The 23,164-nt window shown below is 41.2% G+C and overlaps 1 protein-coding gene across 1 annotated transcript in view; it reads right to left on the bottom strand.

Moving 5' to 3' along the window:
* The window catches only part of CEP112 (centrosomal protein 112), a 158,830-nt gene that overhangs the window by 3,861 nt on the left and 131,805 nt on the right, over positions 1–23,164 (bottom strand). Inside the window, exon 24 of the mRNA XM_077787393.1 lies at positions 13,105–13,194. Within this exon, the coding sequence (XP_077643519.1) occupies positions 13,105–13,194 (90 nt within the window). The remainder of the gene's footprint in view (positions 1–13,104; positions 13,195–23,164) is intronic.

Raw genomic sequence — 23,164 nt, 5'->3', positions numbered from 1 at the left:
ATAAAGAGAAATTTATATGGAGATGGCTGTCCTTAGGTGCTGTAATTCTTTTTGCTTCTTTTGCCCATATTGGGGGTCAAATAAACACAGAATTAATTGTGTTATCAAAAGGGAGAGGGAAGGAGAGAGAAGATCAGCGAAGACCTGTAAAGAACAAGAGGTAAAAGAGACAAAGAAAGGAAAAAGAAAACATAAGAATAAAAATATATATGGAGAGGGGAAAAAAAAGATAAAATAATGTGGTCTGAAGAAGCAATAATCATTCTTAAATCCATCTGAACTGAGCATTTATACAGACACACCTTGCAAATTGACAGTCAGAAGTTTTCTGTTCGCCTTTGGTGGCATCTGAACCAGGTCAGTGGGGTGGCATTTGCCCCTTGCTCCCTCAGACAAGGTGAGTTACTGCTTTCCAAGATATATATTACAAAATGTCTCAGCTTCTAGGTGTTTTTGTGGACATTTTATTATTATTCTTCATCCTGCAACTATTTTTCATTGCCCTTTGTGTCTTCCTCAGCTTCATGGAGACTACAGAACTTTCAATTTGCAGATTTGAACATCTTAGACCCCAAAACGAGGAGGCTCAAATAGGAGGAAATTTTCATCTGCAACTTTATTTAACTGATGCTGAGTAAACAGGAGTTCCAGAGGAGAGCTACATGAAGAGAGATCAGAGGGAAGTGTTGTGCTTCTTATTTCTCCAGAATGGCTGGATTTGATGAGTTCTGACCTGGGATAATTTGGGGAGTGTGGTTCAGGCCAGCCCATCACGTTCCCACTTGGCGCAATCAGAGCCTCACATCTGTACTTAACTCCCAATAGGATTAACTGCTTAATTCAAATTAAGCAAGGACTTCGGTGTTTTTCTGGATTAGCAGCTGAATATGTAAATAAAGGATCAAAGGGCTTCGATATCAGATTAACTCATAAAATATCTTGAAACTTTCAAACAAAATTTTTTTTTTTTTTTTCACCAACACCATTTGGTGCTGGCTTTTTGTTCCCAAATGGCTGAACTCCACCACTGCAACCACAAATCCAACCCTCAGCCTCACACCTGAGGAAGCCACGAGCTCCAAATCCCAGCTCCCAGAACTCCCAGAGCTTCCACAGGTGAGAACCCGAGGCCACTTCATCCGGCACCATCCCATGGGAAAAGCAGCTGCCAGAACCTGCATTATGCAGCGTGCAATTATCAATACAAAAGGAATAAAACAATCTGATGAAACGTTAGGAAAATTCTCCCTCTGAGTCACCCCGACAGGCAGGAGGAATTGCCAAATCTCTATGCAAATGAGCAATTAGAGGCTTTCCTTGGGAACTGCAAGGAAGTGATGCCACTATGCAAATCTGATGGAAAAAAAAAAAAAAAAAAAAAAGAGGTGAGACAGGAAACCTCGTTTGAACTCTGCTTGTGTATAAGCCAGCGATCAAAATTTATGTTTTTGAGAGCTACACCAATAAATTCATGCTACTATTTCTATCAAGGCTTCCAAAGTTATGCATAAGTGGTCTGCCAGGATAAATATTTTCTGAGCCAACAGCTCATTTGGGTGGGGACCTTGATAGAGCAGAAACATATATTTCAGTTGATTCAACATGTTCCATTTATTCTTGGTGAGACGAGACCAGAAACAGGCAGCCAGAGCAGCAAAATGCTTTTATTTCCTAAATTTTGATTAATAACAATCTATTTAATGGCTAAGAGGATCTGGATAATCACCTGGCCAATATGCAGATGTAATAGAAGTTTTAATACAGCTCTGTGAGGGAAATAATAATTTTCTAATTGTGCAAGAGTTTTTTTGCAACCAGGTCACTGGTTTTAACAGTTTAATCTGCAGCTGTCCTCTAAATAAGTGCTTTCACAATGCTGGGAACATTTGTTATTAACTTTGCAGAGCTGCAGAGGATCATTCTCTTTTGACAAAGGTGTTTCTTGGAAAGCCAGCAAGAAATATTGTATTGTGCTTTGAAGTATGGAGAAATCTTACAGGGTCAGCTGAGAATGGAGAGGGAAAATGAGAAACAAGCGCTGGTAGCTGCAGTTTGCCTTGGGACTGATCCCTTACTCTGTTTCAGAGACAAGACATGCACTTTTTTTTTTTTTTTTTTGCAGTGAAACCTGTTCTTTTGGATACAATTCCAATTTGTCTGAGCAGACAAAACTTGCTACTTTCAGCTCTGCTCACTGGTAATTGCATCACAATAAGATGAAAATAAATGCCCAGCTGTTTCCTGCTGTGTTATGGTAAACAACCTGCTGGTATTTTTGGCTGAAGTCACTATCAAGGTTTATTGACCCAAGAGATTAAAATAGTGCATGGCAAAAATCTAAATCACATCTTACAACTGAAAAATAACATCCAGTGGGCTAATGGGTACTCATTTTAATGGCAGAAAGGTTTTATTTTTTTACACTTATTTTTCACCAATGAAAGCTATGTCTGCAGGGATAGGTTTTTTTTATGCCTTAAAGGCTTTTTTGTTCTTTTACAGCCTCAAGCTGCCTCCCTAGGATCCACAAATACTGTGTCTCCTCTTGCACACATGAGGGACCTTTAAAATTGCAATTCTTCATCCCTCAGGAGGGCTTTAGTCGGCTGAATGAGGATGGCTCTATTTCATTTACTTGTGTTCATTTTTCTTCAGTCCTGAGAAAGTTTGGTTTTTTTTTTTTTCCCCTTTGAAAATTCATTTTGGTGAACTGATTTAATCCATGAACCCCCAGGAAGGTTTTATAGCTTTTAATATTAAGCTGCCACACTGGTCTTTGTTTATTCAGGTTGGTGGCTAATATATGAGGTTCGGAGTTTGACCATCAATCATCTTTGGTGTCAGCAGAAAGCTGAAGTTGCCACATGTAGCTCATGTCACCTGGTAAATCAGTAAAAAAAGAAGAGATAAATAGTGACACAATTATATGAAGTGAGGAGTTTCACAGACTGAAATTGTGTCAGGCATTGACCATTCTCAAAGAGAGAAAAGCTGGGTTTGATGCCCAGAAGAGAAATAAACAAACCTGAGCTTTCCAAACCAACCAACCCAGTGCTTATCAGTGGAATTTCAGAATTGTTCAGGTTGGAAAAAGCCTTTAAGGTGAAGTCCAGCCACGAAGCAGCACTGCCAGGTCCCTCAGCACCACGTCCACACACCTCTGCAATCCCTCCAGGGATGGTGGCAACCACTTCCCTGGGCTCTGCTGCAAACCCTGGAGTGTTCTGCTGGCACAGCCCAGCTCTGCAGCACCCATCTTCTCTCCAAACCCCCAAGGGCTGTTTGGGAGCTGGGTTAGGAGCGGGTGGGAGCACAGGAACGTGCCCCATCGGCGCCTCGCTGTGCTCCAGCCTCTCTCCTTCCTGTCTGCAAGAAACAGCCCAAGCACATCCAGGAGATCTTCAAGGTGACCAGATGAATTTCAGCCGTGTGCTACCACCAGCCTGCAAAGCACAGGGTGTCCTGTGTCTCTTCCATGCTCTCCACCAGATCCTGCCCAGGTTCCCAACACCCAGCTCTTCCCTCCTGACATCCCACAGCTCCGTGATGCTGAGTTCATCCCTGCTGGAAAATACCCATCTCATAAAAAAACAAAAAAATCCAAAATTCAAAAGTCCCAAACAAATACCATCTTCTCCAGACCTTCTGGCTGTAAATTACTTTATCTGAGCCAGGAGAGCATAAGGAAACTGCTGAAGAAACTCTGAAGTAAATGAAGGGACCACAGAAAGTTGTTCAAGTTCCTTTAAGAAAAAAATCTTGTCTTGAAGGGCGTGAAGTTAATTTTGTGTTTATGTCAGATAAGAATCAAAAGATAGTTGCTTTAACAAGGGTGTTGTGGCTTTTTTAGTATCTTAATTTCTGCCTGTCTACAATATTTATGCAGGATAATGTGTGCCAGGGAATACCAGGATAGTGACCAAAAGGCATAATTAGGATATTTTAGTTGTTATCAGATTTTCTCCATGTTTCATAGTGAATAAGATAAGTTATTTCTTTATTCTCCGAAATCCTTTTCTATATCAACAGTTGTATGCTATAATGCTGTTTAATAGAAAAAACCTCTTTAAAAAGGTTATGGATCTGTTCTGCAACTTCTCTGAATGGAGGCAAGAAAGATCTGCTGCAATAAGTCTGAAGACAGGTGAGGGTACAAAAAGATAAAAATAACCCTTTCAGTCTCAGGGAGATAATTTAATCTCAGAATAAAGTCTCCTCTTTCTAAATGAAGGTGGTGGTGGTGGTGGTGGTAGTAGTAGTAGTAATAATAACAACAACAATAATAATAGCAATAATGCATAGGTCAGCTTCATTCAGGTGAATGAATTTTCTGAAAGCACTGTGAAAAGGGCAAGTGAAGTACAAAATATAACAATGCCATCCCAACTTTTAAAACCCCTAAATAACAGAAAAAACCAACCAAAAGAATCCACCAAAAAATAAAAACCAAAATGCAAGCAAAAAACCAATCCAACATGCAAAGAATGATTCATCACTTGCTGTCTGTGTCCTCCCTAATTGCAGGGACTCCTCCTTTGCTTTTCAGCACTCCTGAAGTCTAAGTGAGCACAGCTCCATTCCTACAAAACCTCTGTGAGTCCAGATGTGCCCCTTCCTCCCTCAGCTGGCCTGGGGGACGCTGAACAATGTCCCCAACCCAGGAACAAACCACCCAAAATTGGCAATTTCCTTAAACTTCAGATCCCTCCGGCCTCTGTTGTAAGAGAACATTTAAGTGGAGCTTGACGTCTTCCAAAATGATTTTTCCTAATGAAGAATCCAATGATGTATCAATTGTTTCAGTGAAGATCAAGGTCTGCACATTTGTCTTTTCAGAAAACCACCAAACACGAATATCCGCCGCTCTGCAGTCCGGCTCCAGGCAGAGGGAATTTTGACTCTCTCTGTGCAGGGCCCGTTGAAATATGGCTCGCCCAGACTTGGAGGAACAGCGTGCAACTCGATACAAATGTTCTCGAGTTCTTAAGGAAAGTAATGAATGCCATAAATCCCACGGATTTGGCTCAGCTGAAAACAGCGACCGGGCGAGATCAGCTGAGCAAGTTATTTTGTCAAGTGAACACCATGTTGCTCTCCACTGAGAAAATCCTGCTGGAGCACCTCCCCTGTCCTGACAGTTCCAATAAAAGATAAATTGGTGGCATAGCCATCCCCTTTGTGTGTCTGTCTGTAGCCAGTAAACCATCCCAGCATCCAAGACATTTTTGCCTTGTTGTTTTACTGACCCACGGGGACCTCCAGCCCTGCTGAGCTCCTTGCTGGGCACTGAGTTTGCTGCTCCAGGTCATTTTATTTTCCTTTTCTCAACCTCCATCCAAGTGGCCTTGTTACTTCGGTAGCTTGTGTTTCCATCTCTCTTTTCTTGAACCAGATCTCCCACCTGGAAAATCCTCTGATTGTAGTTAAGCAATCCGAATCCATATAATTCATAGCTGCAAAAGAAGCATTTTGAAAAAAAACAAACCACCAGTGGGCTGCATATGGCAAGAACAGCATTCCTGGGACTACACGACTTGGAGAGGAATAAAAGCTTTCACTGTCAACACCATGGAACAACCAGGAATGTTGTGGCTAGAAAATTCACGCTGTTCTCTCAGCCTCCCCCTCTCCAGGGCTCTGCTATTGTTCCAGCTGGGATTTGGAGGATCCTGGACTTATTTTCTTCTCCTTCCAGATGACTCATGGCAGATGCCATCTTTGTTCCCCCTGCACTCTTCCCCTCAGCTGCTGTCCCTCCACAGGTTGGGGTTGCAGCAGGAGGGCTGTCCCCTCCTCAGGGTGAGTGGGACACGGGGACACCCCACTGACACCCCTGATCCAGAGCAGCCAGACCCAAACCAGCCCAGCTGCTCCCCAGTGCTGCTGGGCCAAGGCTGAGAACACGGAATCACAGAATATTCTGGGCTGGAAGGGGCACACGAGGATCATCAGGTCCAACACATGGGGTTAATGGCCTCTGGCCATTCCTCATGCACTATCAGGATAATTAAGTCTGAAATGAGGCTCTGAGCATCTCTGACACCACTGCTGGAACACATTAATGGGTTTCAGTTCTTCAGTTTTACATTCCAGCACGTGTCACCTTCCACACAATCCCTCCATCGGGGTGGCTCAGCAGGGAGAGGTCTCAGGGCCTGATTCAGGAGGTGCCGAGTGCTCCCCAAGGCCAGCGAGGGCTGACAAAGCTCAGCAGCAGCAGGATCAGGATCTGCATTTTCACACCGACCGTGTGAACAAGCAAAGCTCTGTAGATAATAACCAGAAGTTACTTTTATGACCACCATTTCCAAGAACAAAAATCCAAGCGGTGTCTCAAGTGGAAAAGCAGCTGCCAGGCTTGCAGAGCCTCAGGGCTGGGAAGGATGGGCAGGGCAGCAGAAACACTGCACTGCCTGCAGGGAATTGCCATGGATGGCATTTGGTGCTGATTACACTGACAGCAAAATAGTGCCTCAGAATTCACATGAAGGTAAAGATCACCATAAAGTTGATCTTTCCCAGTCCTTTTTAGCTCCATCTCCTAGAAAGAGACTGGGACAGTTTCCTAATTGAACAGGCATTCCTGGGAGCACGACTGGAGATGAGGTTTTGCTGCTCTGTTCTTGTGTCATCCACTGGCTCCTCCAGACATCCCCATTTGCTTTTTCTTTTAATTCCCTGCATTAAGCACCAGTATCACTGTTCCTTAGTCCTACTTGGACAGCTTCTGAAAGAGCAAAGCTCCCTTCATGGATAATATGTAAGCAAACCACAGATGCTCTAATATGAGGTACTGCCCTCTTAAAAGGACAGTCTCTCCCATTCACTGTTATTCAAGACAAAGAGCAAGAAAAGCAACGTTTTAAAACACTCTCTAATTTCTGCATGCTGCCATATGCTTCTATTCTCTTTTGGTAACAATTCCCTTTTCCCTTTTAACTATTTGTCCTGTACTTTCTGTTTGCCTTCTTTCTCCAGCTGGCCACCAAGCTGCAATAATTCATTCTGTTCTGTTCAGGAGGTATGTATTTGTGTATTTTCCAGTTGTGTCTGATTACCAAAGCTAACATTTGATCACTGACTTCCACACATGCACCCCTATCCCTGACTCTTTTCCTCTGACAGTTGCACAGTTGGTGAGAGCCTCCTCTCCCGCAGTTCTGCCATATGGAGCTCCTGGGAACTTTTAACTCCATTGATTTCCAGCTCCTTTCAAATCCCACCTGCAAAGCTGTTTTTCTGTGCTTGAATCTCAGTTTCTATCTCCTCCTGCTAATCTGAAACCTCATGCTATACAGAATAATTTACTATATTTGTTGAAATTCTCTTTCCTTTCATAGGTTGCTATTAAAGGAAATGATACACAAATATAAAACGTGACAAATGCACAATCCTGCTTTATCCTAACAATCTCAGTCTTAATTAAAAACTGTTGGGGTGCTGTTGTATCAAAGTGATTAATGAATATATCAATGGATTTGAGACACCTACTAAGGTAAAAAGAGGTAGAATTGGGCTCCAAATAATGTCTGTGGTCATTTATGGTACCTAAAGTCCACAATGGCCCAGCCCTGGAAGTGTTCAAGACTGGGCTTGGAGCAACCTGGTCTATGGAAGGTGTCTCTGCCCAGGGCAGGGGGTGGGACTGGGTAATGTTTAATCTTCCAACCCAAACAAAATTCTATGACATCAACACTGCCATACACTTATGGGGCACCTGTATCCATGAGAGGTCCCTTACAGAGACAGAACCAGGGTCAGAGTGACTCCTGCCCACCAGCCTCCACTGGGAAGGCTGAAGAGAGCCAGAACCCCCTCAGAACTGGATGCTGTGCTCTGTGTGTGCCAGACAGCCCGAGCAGTGCTCCCACTCCCACTGGATTCTCCACTGCTTCTCTGTGGCTCTCCAGCATCTGATTTTTCAATAAAGATACTTTAAATTTGAAATTTTCTCACCAGTTAGAGAAGAAATCCTCTATTGTGATAATCTGATGGTGGAACCATCAGATTTTCAGCCTGTGTGGAGCTCTGTCCCTCTGCCTGTTGGTCTCCTGCATTTTTCACAAGGTTTTATGGTAGGAAAACAGCTGAAACACACAGGTCCCTCCTGACCCCAGTGCTGGGGGAGTCAGCAGAGCAGTGGATGGAGAAAGGGACCTTCTGTCACCTCCTCAGCCACACAGACCTGCACAGAAACACTCTGCAAATCCATCCATCCTGCTGGTCAGAGGCAGAAACCACAGGAACTATTTCAATGTGACAATACTTGGTGGTGCAGTTCCTGAAAGTCACAGTGGAAATTTCTTTCACATTCTCACTCTTTTCCCCATGGCTCCAGAGGCTGCTGAGCCCCAGCAAGGGCTGCTCTTGGTGAATCACTGCTGTGGTTTAAGATCCTCCACATCCAGCCTGGGCTTCCCATTTCTGTGGGAGCAGAGATGGGTCTCTGGGGGAGAAATTCTGGAAGCGTTTCAGTGCCGTGGGTTGAAGCACATGGAGCGAACAGCAGAATTTCATCAGCACCTCCAGCCCGTGCTGACTGGTTGGATCTGAGCCCCCAAAGTGTCCCTTGGCTCGGTGACACAAAGGCTCCCTCCACCCTCCTCACCTGCAGCTGGCCACAAAGCCAGCCTGGGCTTTTAAATATCTGAATCTAGAGCTTATTTGCCTGGTTCTGGGTGACTATAATGTTCTGAGAATGCAACACTTTGAGAAAATCTGGGAACTTGCAGGCATCCCAGGCTGCCATCTGATGGTATTTAAAACTCTCTGATACCTTTAAAAATCACAGACTCATGGAATGGTTGGGGTTGGAAGGGACCTTAAATATCATCTTGTTTCAGTACTGCTACCATGGGCAGGGACAACTTCCACTAGATAATTTCTAAGCAGAAATATGGCCCAAAAGCCCTAAACTAAAGAGCTAATATTAACTCAAGTGCTCCAGCCATCAGATTAAGAACTACTTGGGACTCATACCGTGGGCATCAATGTCTATTGCTCATCTGTGTCTCACTGATTCCTTGCTCCCAGCTCCACAGATCCACTGGCAGCAGCACTCTTCCCACCAAGGAGAAGGTGTGGCAAACCTTAGAAGTTCCTCTGTGCTACACAGCAACTGGAATTTCAGAAGGATGCATCACAGCATTCATCTGAGAACAAACATATTTAGTTGGCATGGAAACAGTAAGTTGGGCTGAATGTGGTAAATATCCAGCAGTCATAAGAAAATCAAGCAAGTCAGGATAATGAACATTAGAAATGAAAACTGGCTGAATGCTTTTGAATCATGGCTCTTTTACAATTATCACTCCTGTTTTCATTTGAACATGAGTGAAATCCACTTAAACTAAGCTGCTCCATTTTATGCCAAATACTTCTATAACATCCTCATTCAGATAACTCCTTTCTCCTTTTTTTATAATCTGTTGCAGGAAAAAGAAATTAAAGGGCTGAAAACCTCCATTGCTATTCTCCTTCATTTCCTCAGCAATATTAATGAATTGAACATAATTGATTTTCTGTCTCAGAATCTCCTTTAAAACTCTATTTATGACTTGACTGTTTGGAGGTATCCCTATGGTTTGAATACTTCAGTTGTTTGCAGACATGAGGAACTTTTTCCTCCTCTGTTATCCCAGATTTTATATCATACTCAACCCAAATCTATGGCTAGAAACATTTGAACAAGGAATGAAAATAATAGGATTTTTTTTCGGAAAAAAATCTTGTGTTTAGTTCCCAGAAAACAGATTCTTGGGAGTTTTTTAGTAAACTGAGTTGGGGTGATTACCTTTCAAAAAAGAATCTGAAATGAATACTAAAGAAATCTAGGTAGTATAGAAAAAAAAAATATCACTAGCCTGAATTTTTATACAGACCCCAACTCAGCAAAACTTGTTGCACATGCCTAAATTCCTGGATTCATTAAGCTCTCAGTGATGTGTGTCATTTTTAATTACACATTCACAGGATGTAGAGCCTCCTGTATGAACAATGGAGATTTTTTTACTATGACTGACAAATGCACAAAGCCACAGGACTTAAGAAATGATGTTTAGTAGGAAATCTTGTCTCACATTAGATCCAGGCACACATCAGAGACAACCAAGGGGTACATTCACTCAGAAGTACACGATACAGCAACACAAAGGGATCACTGGACAGGAAGCTGATCCCACAGTTATGTAGGACTGAGATACAAGAAACTTCACTGCTGCTTTGCAAGGAAATGGGTTGGACACACCCAGACTTGCCAGAAACCTTTCCAGACTGCTTTAACAGTCCTGTGACCATATATATTCAACAATAACAATAGATATAAAACTATATATTACAGTTTTCACATTTACTGCCAGTTTACCACTTTCCATGAATACAGTTATTTATGTCTCAAGATGCTGGACGTGTAATTTTTAAAGGAAATAGCCAACATTTTGACCTGAAGAAAGATGATACAGCTCTGTGACTCCACTCTTGAAGTGCAGCATTACACTGGAAAACCAGGACAGGGACAGGACAACCTTTTTGGAAAAGATAAAATTATTTAAGCCAGCATCTTGAGAAATGTGATTGGAACCCATCACCCAGAGATCGTTGCCATATGGCACCACTGGTGAGACAACACAGACACGAAGTGATTGCACTGACCCACACTGTAAAATGGGAGAGAAAAACTGCACAGGAGTAAACACGAGTTCATCCAAGAACACAAAGTATGGGAGTGGAAAAGCTCCATGAAAACAACAGCTCCTCTCCCAGTGCAGAGCCACGCTCGCCTCCAGAGCAGCTCAGGGCTTGCTGACAGCCCAAAGCATTTTCTCCCCTTTATTTATAGGATGGTTTGTCTCTCTGGATGATTCTAATAACGAAAGGTTAAGCCTGTGTGACCACCAGAGGGTCACTGTGACAAAGAGTTAAACTTTGTGGCTCTGTCAGTCACTCTTAAAGGCTGAAGAGTTATGAGGACATTGCACTGGAAAAACGGCCAACATGGAGCACTGAGATACCACCCAACAAGCCATAACGAGAAACAGCTTTTTAGTTTTAATTAAAAGCACAACAAAATGTTTTTTCATGTCTCATTCATTTGTTTGTTGTTGTTATAGAATCAAAACACAAGATTTTTCCTTTTAATGAGAAACAGAAGCTCTTTAACCCTCACTCCTCCTTATTTATAGATATGTAAAAGCTTGGAAAAGTGACTTTTGTAATGGTGCCAGCACAAATCTCCATGTTTTATGCAATTTTGATTCACACAGTATTTGGTAAAAGCAGACATCAAGTTACTGCCCTGAATATTTCAAGTCCCAGATCAGCTGATGAGTTGTTAACTACTGTTAACACTTGATGAACATGTTTACAGGTAGCCTGGCCAAACCCAGTAACTGGAGACATGTCAGACCTGTCACTTCTGCATTTTCTTTCTGGAGAGATAAGCAGAACTAATGAATTAACCAGTCACAGAGGAGACAAGTAACAACTTCCAAAATGTTTGTCTGCAAAATAGACCAAAGCCACCTAAACCAAACCAGCTTCAGTGGCTCCAGCTGCTTCAGAAAGTCCCAGTGGATGAAAGGCAGAAACAAGACCATTGAGGAACTTGGATATGAGCTCTACCAAATCTGCCAACACATCAAGCTCAAAGGTGGAGATTGATTTAAATGTGTGTGATTTAAAAAACATCCCTGTTCCCCTGTACTGGGGAACAGGATGTTACCATCTGAACTAGTCCTTCATTAATTAAGTCTGGACAGGAGAGTTCTGAAGGTTGGTTTGGAGCAGATGCTCATGTAGGAGGAAACCTTGAAGGCACCCCGTGAATCTGCATGTGCAGCTTTCTACCTCTGTATTTCATGAGTTACTTTTTATTTCTTCTTCTGGATCCTTCTCAAAATGGGTCAGAGGAAAAAAAAAAAAAAAAAAAAAAAGGCAAAATGGCAGCAGCAGAGACTAAAGAAAAACATAAAAAAAGAAAAATTTGGAAGAGGACATCCCTCACAGTGTGCAGCCAGTGCTGTTCCCTGGGAGGGACAACCATACTTTAAAGAGCTGATTTTCCTCCTTCATTTCCAGGAGACTCTGAAGCCAAAATGCAACACTTGTAGGCCAGCTCACTCACTACAACAAACTCTTCCAGTGCTGCATCACTGCAGCTAAGGATGAGCCTGGCCCAACATCTGGGTTTGGGAGGCAGAGGGGGTACAGAAGGGAACAAACAGCAAATCACTGACACTCCAGACAGGAAATACATCAGTTAAACACCAAGGGTGACAGAGAATCCCCATGTGCCAGTAGGATGACAAAACTGAGGAAAAAATATCTGAAATTAATGATTATTAATCTCCTATACCCACCCCAACTGATTATTCCTGCAGGTATGGAGTTAGAAATGCTTTATGTAGGATACATGCTGTTGATAGTGTTTACTCAGCACCAAATAAAGTTCTCAAATGCTTCAAAACCTTATTTGTATTAGTAATACATAAATTCCTATCTGATTCAGGCATTCATCACCTGCATATTCTTCTGAATATTTCAATTTAATCTGGTTTGAATGCAAATCATTGACTTTCTGTTCTAACACTGCCTATAAACACCACACTCTATTTTGCTCAAAGCACACTAAATAATCTCTGACTTCACTGTAAGTGTCCAGAAAAAATTTAGCACTATTAATCATCTGAAACTGTTTACAGACATGTTTGGACAATAAATGCAGAAGATCAGGACTAGAGATTATTTTTAGCTGTTATTGTCCAATTTTACTTCTCTCCATACAAACCATTAAAGAACAGGTTCAAATAGTCTCAGAAAACTTCATTAAAACACTACAGTCAGTTGCAAGCAGTCAGTTCCAAATAAATGCATCATTTAACAGCCAGAATAGCTGAAATACCAACCTGCAATAGAGAGCAGCAGATAAGTATTTGCCTGAAGGGTTCAGACAGTTTAATTCTCTTTTATTACCAACAAAACAGAAAAGAAAGCTAGCTGAGAATTCTGCAAGAAAAGATGTGCTTTTGCTTTGAATGAAGGGATATTTTGAACCATTTTTAACCATTGCACCTCCTTGCTCAAGGGGTGGGACAGCAGTAGCAGTACCTGCTCCTGGGCCTTCAGCTCGTTGCGCTGGAGCCTCCTCTGAGCATCGTAAAGCTGCCCACGGTAATTCTCCACCTCGTCCTGCAAGGCCTGCAACGACAGCAAGGGATGCAAAACACACGTGAGAAACATGGGATGGCAGAGAACTTCCAGGTCACGTCTGCAACCAGCTGGGGAAGGATGAGGAGCACCGTGAGTCCAGCTGGACTTGGTGCTAAGGCACGACAGAGGCAGTCTGGCCACTCAGAAAAGTTACTTTGCACAGGTGAGACCAAGAACAAGAGTAGTTACATCTTAAATCTTATCTTATTATAGGTTACTTATTGTAAATGAAGGCAAACCCAATGGGAAGATGATGATGTCTGACTTAATTTAGAAGGCTGAATGATTTCTTTATTATAACTGTGTTAAAATACATTAATATATTATATAAAAAGGAGGATACTAAAACTACATACTACTTTCTTTAACACAACTTGTGACCCTCTCTGAGAGCCCAGCCCCAGGTGGGTTGGATTGGATTGGATTGGATTGGATTGGATTGGATTGGATTGGATTGGATTGGATTGGATTGGAATGGATTGGATTGGATTGGATTGGCCATCAGGCTCAAACAATCCTCACGAGAATCCAACCAAGCCCTCACCCCAGGTAAACAATTCTTTAAATACATCCCACATAGGAAAAACAAGGAGCAGAAATAGAAATTGTTTTCTCTTTCATTTCTCTCTGTGCACTTCTATGAAAAATCCTGAGAGTGAAAGAAATATGTTTGCCACAGCTACTCATCCTAAAAATATATTATTTTTATATCTTCTTATAGACTATTCATCCTAAAAATCTAAGAAATACTCTCAAAGGTTGGAAGGCAAATGGAAATATTGCAACATTTGCATTTCCAAATGTCCCAGGTTTTTGTTGTCATCCTATCTGCACAACCTGAGCTTCTTAGGAGCAGTTTTGCAGTGTACCAACAGTTTTTTTTTCTTTAAGCCAGAATAATCCTCTCTCTGGAAAACAATGTCTGGAATCTGGAGTGGAAATGTATTCCATATTACTGAAGTGGGATGCTGGCCGAGATGAGGGGCTCCCCTCCTGCCCTGTAGTCAAATCTAGCACATGATCTACAATGAAGTATAAATGGCAATAAATAAAAGGAATAATATGATCCTGTCGCTTTACCACAACTACCCAATCCTTATTTAGTTCAGAAGTAATCACTCCTAAACCAAGCTCATAAAATGCATCGACAAATTTATTTTGTCATGATTGTTCTCCTTATACATTTATTTTTATTCCAGCAGTCACTCAGAGCCTTGATCTTTTTGTTACATGCTTAACAAAGGAACAGCGTGCCCCAAGGAACTGATAGTCTGTGTTATTTCTAACAGATACACACCAAACAAACAATACAAAGTTTCAAAGATTTTTCTCTGTTTGTTTTGAAAGTTTCCTCCTCATTGTTGGATGTTTGAATACACGCTTAACATTTACTTACACATTTACTAAAAGCTTAGCGGTGTTGTCAGCTTGAATAAAGGCATTGTTAACTGCAAGTGCTGACTCCCAGCAAAGTGCACAATGTGGATGGGGGATTGACACCAACACAGAGGCGGCTGTGGCTGCAAAAGGGAATATTTTGAGTTATCTTTTGTATGCCAGGAAATCGGGGCATTGATACCCATCAGCAAAGCAGCACGGGGCTGGACCCGGGAAGGAGCTCATGCTACAAATGCCACTGAAGGAGCCTCCAGTGCTGCTTTTAAAAAAGCTGAACTGCACAGAGGCCTTCTGCAGAGCACCCTGGAATTACAGAGTCATTAAGGCTGGAAAAGACCTCCCAGATCATCCAGTCCAACCTTTGACCAACCCTACAATGGTCACCAAATCGTATCACAAAATGCCACCTTCACTTGTTTTTTGAAGACTCCAGGGATGGTGACTCCACCACTTCCCTGGGCAGTTCCAGTTCTTGACCTTACTTTCAGTGAAGAAATTTTTCATAATATCCAACCTAAACCTCCCTTGCTGCCCCTGCCTTTCCCTTGAGAGGAGGGACCAACAACCCCACGGACTCGGGGAGCTTTGCAGCACCTGCCATATGGTTTATGTTTGCTTCCAGCAGCCCAGGGTACCTGTGCACAACTCAGGATCATTAAAAGTCCTCATGGTGCAAAGATTTAGCAGCAAAAATGCCTTGCTCTTTTCCACAGCACCGAAATCCTGCACTCTCCAATAATTTACAGGATAAAATTGCTATTGAGATAAGATAAGAGGACTACTTATGATAGATCTTGCATGCTGTTTTGAAGTGATGCCAGGCATTAACTTTAAAGTCTTATAGCTGTAAGACTGTTACATGTTCTGATGCCAAAAATTGTAACCAGACCCAACTTCAAATCTGCCCAGGGAACTTTTATGCTATCAGAGCTTCTGAGAAATGTTGAAATCCAGGCTTTGAATACATAACCCATCTTCAGTACTCAACAAGTCTTGCAGGACCAAGAATTTGCATTAATATAATGAAATATATGTGGGAATTATATGTGAATTGCAGACTTTTTATTTGCTTTTTGTACATCTATCTTGTGAGGTAAAACACAAACAAACATAAAAGCTAAAATGAGCAGTGTAGATATGCAATAAGGAGCAGGGTCATTCCACGTTTTCAGGAAGCTCACCAAAAACCCAATTAATTAAACAAAAATCCTGCCATAACCCCACAGTGTCCATTCATAACCAGCCCAGGATGACTCTCAGGAACATTCCTGGAGCACATTTTGGATAAACTACAAAGTATGACCTGTCTTCTCCTGCTCTTTCAGGATCAGCTTTTCCAGCCCAAATGGTGAAAAATAAGGAGGGAAGAAACCTCATCACACATCACTCATCCTTCCCTCATGCTCAAGAGCAAGTTTGACCCTTTCACAGAACTTTGAAGCTGGCCAAGAGATAGCATTTAAATGTTTAAATACATGTGAGTCCATATATTTGTGTTTGTGGCAGAAAACAGATTTCTATCACCCCCATCTGAAGGGCCTGAGTATGAAATTGGATCTCAAATTGTCCCTGCCCAGGACAGCAGCCCCGTGGTGGCAAAGAGAACTGGTGTCCTGCTCCTTCCTTCCTTCCCTTCTCCATTTTCACATCTCTTATTTACAACAAACCTCTTCTGCACAGGATAAAACAAGAGGTTCCTTTAAATGTGAGGGTTTGCAATGCATCTGAAAGTCATTTAATTTGGGAAATTCAGATAACACAGCCTTTGTTAGGTTCACCTACTCTAGGTAGTGTTTGCCAGCACGGAGCGCACATGTTTTATTTCATTAGGAGAGCAGAAAATGTCTTAAATTTAAATTTAGTAAGAAAGTATTTTTACTATAGCATGTAAGTACAGCAAACTAACAACTCTTCCAGTTATCCCTTCACCATTTGTCCAAACCAGAATTTACTGTATGAACTCCCAGATTTTTCCAATCACATCATAACTGACTGTTGGCAGGTTTTTTATTGGGATGGCAAAAAAACAACTCAGCTAACTCCTTGGATCAATCACAAATACCTTTACTGGACCCTTTTTGGACTATTCCTGTGCTGCATTAGTTCCATGAGTAATTAATGTTCGTTTGAGTACTCCAGATATTGTATCAGCACAATGGCAAAAAAAGTAAACCCAAAAGTTCAGCATTTGATCAAAGCTGTGCCAAAATGAAAAAGTAACATCAAAATCTCTTGGTTGCTGTAGCTTCCTGCATGTGATTAACTCTGAAAATAGCAATTAGAAGTACACAAGTTTTTTGCTCGTGATTTTAATTTTCTAGGAGGGATCATGCAAGATGTCATGAATAATGCACCTTTTTGAAGATACACTGAAAATTCTCTCTGTAGTCAAAAAGCCTCACATGCAGTGGCCAGAGCCTGAATGCTGATGGCAATTCCTGAAGCTACCAGAACCTCAGATCTGTCTCTGAATCAGACAGGGAAGCTTTTGCCATGTAGAACACTCTTAAAAACAGCAGAGGATTAACCCCAGGTACACCCCAGAACATCACTTTTATACAATTAAACAATGTTTTGTTTTATTTCAAAATGCAGTTTTTATTCTACTTCAAAGTGTCACATTTTGCCCAAAGAGCAGCAGAGCCTATGATTAATAACTGCCGAGATGAGGAAAAAGGGATTAAAAATAAAAACCCAGGCCAATTTTTAAGCGTCAGAGGCTTTTTTTCCCCTGAACAGAAAACAAAACTCAACTTATTTAGTTAAATTTTTCCAGGTTAGGATGAATTCCTGTCCCTCAGCTGTGCTAAGTTGACTTGCATCACTCTTATAAAGACAATATTATTTTTTTTTTTCAGTTAAACGGGCTTTCAAATGCCATGTAAACATGTTTGCTGTTGAATGTCTACACCATACCTGACCTTGGAAGTGCTTTGTGTTGGCCAGAGAACAAAGAAATCAAATGTTTTGCTTTCCAGCCCAGATATCCTACACTTTGAAAAGCTCTTAAAAATGTAAATGAGATAATAAGCTCCAATGCAACAATGTGGGTGAATTACAGCTGGAGAAAGGGAAAACTCATTTGATTTATTTCTAAAAATGGAAAGGATCCTAAAATAAAATCATATTGTTTGGGTCTCACACAGCATCGAGAGGCAGGGGAAGGATGAAGGGAAAAGTAAGAGCTTTGAGAAGGCACCGCTGGAATATTCCGGGCAGATTTTGGGAGCTGGAGTTTGTGGATGAGCCCATCCCAGCCACTGTGACCCAGAGACATGATGTGGAAGGAGAAAGGAACCCTCGAGCTGCATTTCTGGGTAGGAACCTTTTATTCCTCCTGTTATCCCACTGGGAATGGATTATCTCCAGCAAAACGGTTAATGGAGTTGATTGCAGCCCCAAATGGAGTTGATTTCAGCTCCAAATGGAGATGATTTCAGCTCCAAATGGAGTTTTATTTCAATCCCAAAAGGAGTTGATTTCAGCCCCAAAAGGAGTTTATTTCAGCCCAAAATTAAGCTGATTTCAGCCTCGAATGGAGTTGATTTCAACCCAAAATGGAGTTGATTTCAGCCCTAAAAGGAGTTGATTCAGCCCCAAATGAAGTTTTAGTTCAACCCCAAAAGGAGTTGACTTCAGCCCCAAATGGAGTTGATTCAGCCCCAAATGAAGTTTTATTTCAGCCCCAAAAGGAGTTTATTTCAGCCCCAAATGAAGCTTTATTTCAGCCCCAGAAGGAGCTGCTTCCAGCCCCAGGGCAGCAGCACACGTGGGGTTGCTGCCTGTGGCTCCAGGAAAGCTGGGACGATGCAGGGGATCAGAGGAATTCTGTGGGATACCCGAGGGGCAGAGTGAGACTGGGGAAAAAGGTGTTTTTTTAAAAAAAACCCAACTTGTACAGCACAGAGTTTTAACAAGGAGCCCTAAAGAGACAAAAAGGTGCAGTGCCAGAATTCCAAAATCCCTTGTCAAGGCAGGAATTAATTTTTGGTGTTAATTACAGGGCTTGATCTAAATCAACTAAAAGCTGGTAAGAGTTTGAAGAATCCCAGGAACAAGTATGGGACAGGAATGTAGGAAGGATTTGGTCTCTATGAAAACTGATTTGATTATCCTTTAACTACAGGGTATTTTTCAAAAGTGTTGGATTACCTGAAAGAAATTTCAGTTCTGAAGAATTAAATAAATCAAAACAATTACAATTCTTAATTTGTGTGTATTGATTACAACTGTGAAGAAACTATTTATAAATGCGACATGTTTTCTTTCTTTAACCTGAAATAATTTCCTATTTTTTGTATGTTCCTGAGAGCAGATAAGGCTTGATTCCTGATCCCATCACATGAATGGGAAGCCATGGATCACAACCACTTATCTCTCTGAGGGCTGAATAAATAAGTGACACTTAAAAAAAAAAAAAACAGGAAAATTTCCTAAAAAAATTAAGTATCAATGTATTTTCACTTTGAAACAGAAAGTGCCAGCAGAAAAGTTGCTGCTCATCCTGATCAGATTATGCCAGATAATGTCAATCTTTTTTTATTAGAAATATGTAATTTTTATTAGCAACTCTGCACATATGGATGTGCATCTGTATCAAGAAAAACCCTGGAAATTTATGACCAGTGCAGAGTAAAGCTACCACTAAAGGTAGTGAGAGTTAGCACTTTTCATCTTCAAAGAATTTTTCAAATGTTACCAAATTAATATAATTAGTTAATGAAAGATGCAGTAATAAAAGCTACTCTAATTACCTACTGTAGTCTTAATTATCTCCTTACTAATGCCCACAGAAGAAGGCTTCCACTTTACATCCTCAAAACATGTGCCAACAATAATTCTGAATACAGGCCTCCCTTCAAGTGCCTTCTAAATTCAATTTACATCCATTGATGTGTTTTCTCTCCTTGTTCATGAGAAGAAAATCTCTGGAACTTTGAGGAAAAAAAAAAGCCCCATGTGAATGTTAATAAAAATTAAAGAGAATTTTCTTCCAGAAATACATACGGAGATGATTACAAATTTTGTCATAAAGACATTTAATTTTCAAAATCTTCATCTCCCCATGAAGCCAGAATTATAGGCTGTCTGGGCAAAAACTCCTTTACATTAAGTGGTCTCACAGCTTAGAATCAAATACAACTCTATCCAAAGGAAGCAGCCAAGAATCCCATCCAGACTTTTAAAAACAATCATTAATTTCTCTACAACATTTAATGAGATAAATAGATTTATCTGGGTTTATTACTACTATAAATAAATTGGGCACATATATCTGAAGACCATTGATGCAATGCCATGAGTCTGAGCAAAACAAGGGTTTTGGAAAGTGAAATAGTGATGTTTGAGCCAAATTGTTGGGGCATCCTCAGCACTTTTTGGCTTTTCACTGAGCTCCTGCCCATGACACTGCACACTAAAACCTCTGTACTTGGAGCTCTCTCTTGGTTTTGGTGCAAAGCAAAGGAAATCTTCTGGTTTTAACCTAATACATATGTTTGCTGCTCACATATGGCAAAATTCCTTTCTGGTGGGAACTTTTTCGCTGTTGTTGCAACACACTATATATCCAAAAAGTTTCCTTTGATGTTGAACTATTGCTCCACGACTCATTATGCTACTGATCCAATATGAAAGGCAAAATTTCTGCAGTTTCTGTTAAAACAACAGCGTTGTTTTTGCAAACAAGGTTTTCCACAACCTATATGCAGGGGCCAACATTACTACAAGAGAAAAGAAAATCTATTATTTCACATAGAAAATAGTCACGATGTTTAATAACACAAATTATTTCTCTGTCCTATAGGTACATTACAATTGCTATTATGACTGTACAGAAAATTTAGGCTTTATTGCTCCTCAGGAACAGAAATTAAAATGCCTCAAGCAATATTTGACATCTCTCTTTCCTATTTTACTTTCACTGACCTCCCAGCCTGTTACCATCAGTCCAACTTCGGGATCTGGTGAAGTTGGGAACAGCTTTGGATGGGTGGGGGAAAGGGAAAGACCTGCAAAGGCTGCTCCTCTGTTCTATTATGCACTGACAGAATATCTGTGACTCTTTGTGCCTAATATTTAATTTTAACCACTAAACACTATTTCATGAAGAGTGAACATGAATTACAACATGGAATGAAAATGCAAATTGGTAATACCTTTGTAAATGTGTCCCTACAAGAGTTGCCCATTTTCTGCTGCCATTATGGAAAAAAAAAAAAAATTATTGGTCAGGAATGAGATAAAAGGTGTAATTTCCAAAGGCACAGAATTCAGCATGAATAACATGAGCTCCCATATACACCATGGCACATTGGGAAGTTTGCCTCACTTTGCTAACATTTTAAAATGGGAATGGAGATCTTGCAAAATTCTCCAAGCTGGGGGCTTTGCCCATCCCCACCAGTCAGGCAGCTCCCTGCTGCACCAGGCTGTGGCTTCAGAGATTTGCCAGCAGGAGATGCCCCTGGAAGTCTAACAAATCCTGCCCTGGAGGGACTGTGGGAAGAGAGAAAAAGAAAGAAAGAAAGAAAGAAAGAAAAAGAAAGAAAGAAAGAAAGAAAGAAAGAAAGAAAGAAAGAAAGAAAGAAAGAAAGAAAGAAAGAAAGAAAGAAAGAAAGAAAGAAAGAAAGAAAGAAAGAAAGAAAGGAAGAAAGGAAGAAAGGAAGAAAGGAAGAAAGGAAGAAAGGAAGAAAGGAAGAAAGGAAGAAAGGAAGAAAGAAAGAAAGAAAGAGAAAGAAAGAAAGGAAGAAAGGAAGAAAGAAAGGAAGAAAGAAAGGAAGAAAGGAAGAAAGGAAGAAAGGAAGAAAGGAAGAAAGGAAGAAAGGAAGAAAGGAAGAAAGGAAGAAAGGAAGAAAGGAAGAAAGAAAGAAAGAAAGAAAGAAAGAAAGAAAGAAAGAAAGAAAGAAAGAAAGAAAGAAAGGGGTTCAGGAAGAAAAGGAAAAATTTGCCTCTAGGAACAGAATCAAGTCTCTCCAGCAGTAGGGGAAAAAAATTAAAGTAGGTCATTTAACATAAAAGAAAAATACATGCAAACATTTCACAGTGTGGCAGGCTCTAATATAAGCTGTTTTCATTTTTGACAATCCATAGGAAAGAGACTGACTGCCAGTGCATTATAAACTTGGGATCATCAGCATTAGCTCTTGAGCAGTCCCACAACACTCCCACATCAGACTGCATCTGGTGTCTTTTGGAGATCACCTGAGCACTGCTGGGATTCTCAATTTTCCTGCTTTGCTCCTGGAAGATATAGATGTGCTCTCAGCATTTTCTCTACACACCTAGCTGAGCTGACCAAAATTTTAGAATAATTTTCCTGCAAAGTCTTTGGGTCTATTAGGAGGAATCCTTCCCTGGCAGGGGGTGAGGCCCTGGCACAGGTGCCCAGAGCAGCTGGGGCTGCCCCTGGATCCCTGGCAGTGCCCAGGGCCAGGCTGGACAGTGGAAGGTGTCCCTGCCATGGCAGGGGGTGGGATAAGATGGGCTTTTCCCTTCCAACCCAAATCTTTTCAAGACTCTGTGGTCCTAAGATACATCCCTAAAATACCTTAATAACACCAGCAGGGCTATTTGTAGGCAGAAAATTAGGCAGGGGCTTAAGCATTTTGCTGAGTCAGGGCTTCACTGCAGGACATTATAAACTCAATTCTTTTGAAAGGCAAAGGATGCCATAAGGTCCTGCAGAGATAACAGTTCAAAGAAAACAGCAGCACAAATTGTAAAGTCGGGCATTTTTGTCAGGGGGAGGCAAGGAGGGAATGGGTTTTGCTTTGTTTTAGTGGCTCAGGTGACAGGAGGGAAAGGGAGGAAGGTTCAAAGGCTGTAATAAACTAACTTTCATCTGCTTTTCTCAACGGGCCACAAAACCCAACAAGCACTTGCCATGTCCAAGCACTGCTTTGTCTATGCCCAGGACACTTTGGGGCTGTTGTGATGAAGTCAATCAAAAGGCTGACAGCTGGAAAATGTACTGTAATATGTACCTGGAGTATTTTGCAGTTTGCTTTAGCACTGCTTCCCCTTTTTCTCAGCCTGCATGAGTGTCACGGTCAAGAGCAGAGGCTGCCAAAAGGAGAAAAGCCCTGACCTGTGTCCCCCCTGCACTCGCCCAGGTTTAGGCAGAAACACCACTGGTGCACATTTACCAGATAAAATGAATCTTTTAAACCCAAAGATACCATGACATCTTAAGCATACACTTATAAAGGAAAAGTTCAGAACTCCATTTTAAACCACTTATGAGAGGATTTACCAAGACTCTGCCTAATGTTCAGCTGACGCTTTGTCAAAAACATTTATCACGAAGCTTTTGAAGTTTCTTAGCTCCCCCCAAGTTATTAAAACTTGAACTGCAGAGTTTGTTATCAGCCTCAGAGCACACACAAAATACATCAGGTATTTTTGCAGTCTGATTTTGAGACTATTATACAAAATACAACACTCCCCATCAGGTTAATGTCTGACAGATAATGTTGAGCAGGCAGAACCCCTGTGTCTGATTGATCTGTGAGACAATTTTCATTTCCTAATTTGCTTTTTATTAAGCACTTTGCAATCA

The sequence above is a fragment of the Lonchura striata genome, chromosome 19 (assembly GCF_046129695.1).
Source record: "Lonchura striata isolate bLonStr1 chromosome 19, bLonStr1.mat, whole genome shotgun sequence".
Taxonomy (NCBI): domain Eukaryota; kingdom Metazoa; phylum Chordata; class Aves; order Passeriformes; family Estrildidae; genus Lonchura; species Lonchura striata.
This window is presented reverse-complemented; position numbering and strand designations above follow the sequence as displayed.